The sequence below is a fragment of the Parasteatoda tepidariorum genome, chromosome 2 (assembly GCF_043381705.1).
Source record: "Parasteatoda tepidariorum isolate YZ-2023 chromosome 2, CAS_Ptep_4.0, whole genome shotgun sequence".
NCBI lineage: Eukaryota > Metazoa > Arthropoda > Arachnida > Araneae > Theridiidae > Parasteatoda > Parasteatoda tepidariorum.
Window position 1 is genome coordinate 80422768 of NC_092205.1, and position 5794 is coordinate 80428561.

Genomic DNA, 5794 nt, shown 5'->3' on the forward strand with positions numbered 1-5794 from the left:
ATATATATATATATAGTTCAGTGTTGTTTTGTGAAATATTTAATACAATATATTGATTTTGAATAGTTTCCCTGCGCAAGCTTTTTAGATTTCACAACACCTGATGGAATCCTAGGAAAAGGAAAATATTCCACAGAAAATGTTGATGGAGTGTTTTCTATTCTCTGAAAAGCCATTTAAATAATCACATTATACAATTTATTAGACAATGATTCAATCAAAAACTCATGATGATGACTTCTACTGAAGTTCAATTTCATTTAAGTGCTCAAATTACGGGGAAGAAGTTGCCGTTTAATTAGTTTACATTCAATTTATTTTTTTTTGTCGCCTGCTTTAATAACACGAAACAAATCGTTTAAGAAAATTTTGTTTTGAAGTTTTTCGTGGCTAAAAGGCTACCTCAGGCTGTCAATTTCCCTTTCAAAATGCGAAAAATCGTCACAAAAAAAGAGGTATTCAAAAGCCTTTAGTGTCAAAAACCTCTGGGTTCTTTGAAAAATCTCTAAGTGGTCATGAATGTGCGTCATTATTTTTTGATTTTCACATCTGCTTAACAAAAGCATGTATCATGAAAAAGAGTGGAGGAAATGACTCATCAGGAAAAAAAAATGGTAAATTAGTTTTAGTATGTACTTTTTTTTTATTGTTTTAATCTGTTATCATGAAATTAAAATTCAGAAACGTATAAATATCATATTAGATAAAGTGATTCATCTTATTACGAGCGCTTAAATTTTTTTTTTAATATTAGTGAAACTGCTGAGGCTTTAATGTATGTTTGCTTCTTTTTTTTCCATGAAAATCTTTTTTTAAATTGGTTTAACCATAGGTTTAATTTGTTTCTTTTTTCTTGCTAAGCTTTGTTTCAAAGGCTGGCATAAAAGCAATTCCTTTCTTACATTTTTACAAAACATAATTTAAAAGTATAGGCTAATTAAAACAAAATCAGGTAACAGATATCAAAAATTTGTTTGTGCAAAGTTAAATGTTTTGTTAATTTTTTATGTCTTCAAATTCGTTTTAAAATTGTATGCTGATATTTAACGTATTAAAAATATTTCTCAGAAAGATAATAACAAAAATTTTAGAGATAAGAGATGTTTGAATTTAGGTTGTGTTATAGACTAATGATCTAATAATATCTCTTTTAACTATCCGTAACACTTCATTACTTAAACAATAAAGATTTATTAAATGTATCAAATATTAGACTTATTTAAAGCTTGCTAATTCAATTAAAAGAAAAATATCTACCAGCTGATTTTTTTTTATTTAAAAAATAAGTTGAAAAACTAAAAGGAGAAAAAAGTTTTCATGTTTAAGTGTTTAAGTCTCAGTTTCAAGTTTTTAAATTTTCCTCGTATTTCAAAGCTTTTTCGACTTCTATTTATTTGTATAGTATATTTTCTATTATTGTTATAGTATATTTTATTTTACTATGCAAAGCTGCTATGAAAGGGAATTTATACAAAGTATACTAACTGTATTAAACTAAACTGTGTAAAAGTTTCTTTCCTTTTCTTCATATAGCCCAAACTTAGGATGAATTTCTTACGATATTACTTATTTAAAGAAACAACAGTATATATATAAATATATATATATATAATCAANACGAAATATATATATAAAGATATATATATATATATATATATATATATTAATTACCAGAAGTTCTGGTTTTCAAAACCATAGTTCCCAAATAAATGGTTTGTATTATATGCCATACTTTCAGGCATTATCAAATTTTAGCACACATACCAAATTTTATCACCTATTATAAAACCATATTTTACAAAAATCTTTACCAAAGCGGTAAATTTTACCCTATTCTGGTAGTTTTGATCATACTTAGCTTTTTTTTACAGCAATCGTAATCACTATAACAATCGTAATCATTTATAAGGATGAATAAAGACTACCTCTGAGTTGATGTTTACATAAAGCAAAACAATTATGCAATTTCTCGAAAATATAATAATAAAGTCTTATGCACGATATGGATGTTAATAGTTTGTACTATTTGCAAGTTTTTATAAGTATTAAAAATTAAAAAATGTTAATAGTTTGTTCTTATTTTTACTTATATTTTATTGCATATTTCCTCGACGTAAAAAAGAATTTAGGTACTTTGTATTCATACTTTGATGGAACGTTTATTTTCTGTTTTGAATATTCAGTAAAATTAAGGAATTATACTAACTTAAAATTAAGGAACTAACCTATTTACTTATACATGTTATTAGATATTGACACATAAAAGTTATGTCATTAAATGATAGTAAGCAAATACGATTTGATTGAATACCCTCTTTTTTCTTAACTAAATATTAGTTCAAGAATGCAATTTATAACACAGGAGAAAATGAAAAAAAATGCTATTAATGTATCTTGTTTGACAGTCTTTCATTTATCATAATGATTCTTACAAATGAATATATCCGTTTAAACTTAAAATATATGAGTGTTATAGATAATACCTTGAGTGCTATTTATAAAATAAAGCTATATTAATTTCTGCGTTTTGTATTCTTGAATTAAAATTTAAATTTTTAGTTAAGTCTGTTAATTTTGTTAGCTTTATTAAGGCAAACAACTTAAAATGTTCAGCCTAAAAATTTAAGTTCCTCTAATGTCTTTAATAATTATGGATTTTATATTGCTGTTATTGAATTGTACGTTTCTATCAGTTTAAAAAAATGCAATTATGATCTTAGCAAAGTTTTACGATTGAACATTATCTCCTCAATTTTTGTAATTTGAATTTTAATGTAAATTTTTTTTTAACAATTGTTATTTTTGATAGTTCAATAAATGCAAACTATTCGTCACAAATAAACTCAGAAAAAATTAATTACATTTGTTAAATGTTGCTGTAATATTTTATGTTGCTGTAATTGAATGGTACTTTTGTGTTGATTGTAAACAAAAATACTTTAAAAACAATTGTTTTTAGCTCTCAAAATGTTAAGACTGTCATTGTTTCCAGTAAAACTTAGTTGCAACCATTTCATATATTTTTTTCTGTTATTTAAATCAATACATAATAAATTTGTAAGATTTAAAGTATTTATAATTTTTTCTAATTGTTTAAATGCAAGTCACGTTTTATTTGCTTTTAATAAAACTTTAATTCTGATGGTATTTAATACCATTTTATGAATGGTATTGTTTACATTTCTTCAATTGAAAAAAAAAACCTGTTGACTGAAAAGGTGTAAATAAAAACAAAATAGCATTAATACTTGAAAACATCGCATTTTTTTGTTTTGTTTGTTTGTGTGCAATTTTTAAAATACGAGGTACATTTTACTTGCTGTTATCAAATTTTATAATTATGGTGGTATTTTAAACTGATTTGCATTTGTTATTGTTAACATTGTTTCTTTGAAAAGAAAAAACTAACGACTGTAAAAATGTTCATACAAGAACAAAAGGGCAGCAATAATTAAGAACACATATTGAATACCAATTCACTTGTTTTATTGTTTACATTTCTTCTTATGAAAAGAAAAATCGATGACTATGAAAAGTTGTAAGAAAAAATAAAATAGCAATATTACCTAAAATATTGCATTTCTTTTGTTTGTGGGACAATAAATAAAAGATCTATGTTATTTGTTTTTACTGAGTTTTATGTTTATGAAGATATTTCAAACCGGTTTACGTTTGTCATTGTTTACAGTTATTGCACTAAAAGAAAACGTTGTCATTTAGAATTGGCAACAAAAATAGAAATATCATCAATACACAAAAAAGTATTCGTATTTCCTTATGTTTCTGAGACAGTTTTCTAAATAAAAGTCTTATTTTATTTGGCTTATCATGTTTTATAATTGATTTACATGTTAATTACTTATCATGCTTTAAAACCGGTTTGCGAATGTTGCTGTTTACATTTATAGCACTAAAAGGAAAATTGTTGTCATTTAGTTTTGAGCTGTCCAGAAATGTAAACAAAAATAAAACCATCATCGATACATATAAAAAGTATTCACACTTCCTTATGTTTGTCAGACAATTTTCTAAATAGAAGACAATTTTTTATTTATTTTATCATGTTTAATAATTACGATGGTATTTAACCAGTAGTTATAACCGATGGTAATTTTATTGTCTACATATGTTGTAGTGAAAGAAAAAAAAAATCGATGACGATTAAAATTTTTGAACAGATCAGAAATGGCATCAAGTGCCTAATAACTTACCTGCACTTTTTTCGTTTGCTTCAAGTCCCTCAAATGCCTTGCTGGTCATTTCAAACAGGGCGTCTAGGGGTGAAGCATTAGGGTTAGCTACGGCAGGGCTTTCCGGAGAATCGCTCTCCGATCTTTCCGACCGTGAGTCGTCATCCGCCGACCGGGGTCTTCTTCTCGATGCCGACGAACTGTCCAAGTCCCACGGCCTTACAATGCCACGGACGTCCGTGGACAACGTCCGCTGAATTGACGCCGGTTTATGGCTTAATATGTCTTTAATAAAAAAGGAGCTTAACGGTTTACTGCTGGGTGCAGGAACCGGCACCGGTGGGGCGCTAGGTCTCGAGGGAGCCATGCACAGTTTTTTGATAGGTTTAAAATATTCATCATCCTCAGACGTTGGATCAATATCAGATGACACAAGTTGGTCCCCTTCTGATGGGACACTCGTGACGTCAATGTCCACTTCTTCATTATCTTCGTCTAATTCTTGCTCCTCTGAGGTCTCTGGTGGCGGAGATGGAATTTTTTCAGATGACTGTGATTCTGAATCTGTTAAGTTAGACATTTTCAGAAAATAGGAACTTATTTATGTTTTATGAAAATCTTGTGATCAGCAACAGAATCAGAGATTTTAGCATTACTTGAAATAACTTCCACAGGAACTCAGACCACTATGGTGGTTTTTAAAAACTGTCGAATTCCCCATGTAAACAATGGTATAATTTTTCACCATAGAATTTCATTTTGTGCTTAAAAAACATCGATTAATGGTTGGTGTGCTAATATAAATCAATCATCACTATACTCAAAAGTTTGAATTTTTGTTCATTATGATATACACTAAAATATCATTTTACGTTAGTAATTCCTATTAGCGCTCAAACATCCCTTTTTTTTAAAAAAATTAATGAATTTATTTAAATTTTATTTCTTTTTTATCGACAAATCAAGAGCACACACTTAGTTGATATAAAAGTGATAGCCCGGAGGCTAATACGGATCTAAACAAACAAGCACTTCTTTAAAGCGTTTGTCTGAAATGGCACTTTTTCAAAACTCGTTGCTCCAGCGTCACGCGTTAGAGAATAGCTGATGAAATATGGCGTTTAAGTATTACCTGCTGACTCGAGGATGCTTGAGCCAAGAACCAGTCTTCTAAAACTAGGGGGAAAAGAAAGTTGTTATCCTGGTTAGTCACATAATCACTCAGTCACTCAAAGAGGCCAACCTGGCTTTGACGGTTCCAAAGCCACCCACTCGCTTTAGCTCCACCCATAGACACTAATGCCACGCCTCTTTGGTTCTTCAATAAACCAATGAAAAAATAGATTTGGAATGATAGACGGGTTGCATCATAGTTTAATGCTGCGGTTTTCTGTTCAATGAGGGTTAATAAAGAATGGATGGATTGCGCATGCGCTCCCAGGGTGATGAGAAGTGTGATATGTGCGGACGAGACGTCTTTGAACTTGAAAAATTAGGGGATGAGTCTAGTCCGTAGTTGACATCCTGTTTATACCTTGATAAAAGGAGAGAGGGGGGAGGGAAGAAAAGATTCATTATTGCTTAAGGTGCGTAACTTGAGAATT

At 29.1% G+C, this 5794-nt stretch overlaps 1 protein-coding gene across 1 annotated transcript in view; it reads right to left on the reverse strand.

The window, feature by feature from the left end:
• LOC107442844 (transcription factor LBX2) overlaps window positions 1-5460 on the reverse strand; it is a 100650-nt gene extending 95190 nt beyond the window's left edge. Inside the window, exon 1 of the mRNA XM_016056503.3 lies at window positions 4212-5460. Within this exon, the coding sequence (XP_015911989.1) occupies window positions 4212-4770 (559 nt within the window). The 5' untranslated portion in view covers window positions 4771-5460. The remainder of the gene's footprint in view (window positions 1-4211) is intronic.
• Between the last annotated feature and the right edge of the window lie 334 nt (window positions 5461-5794).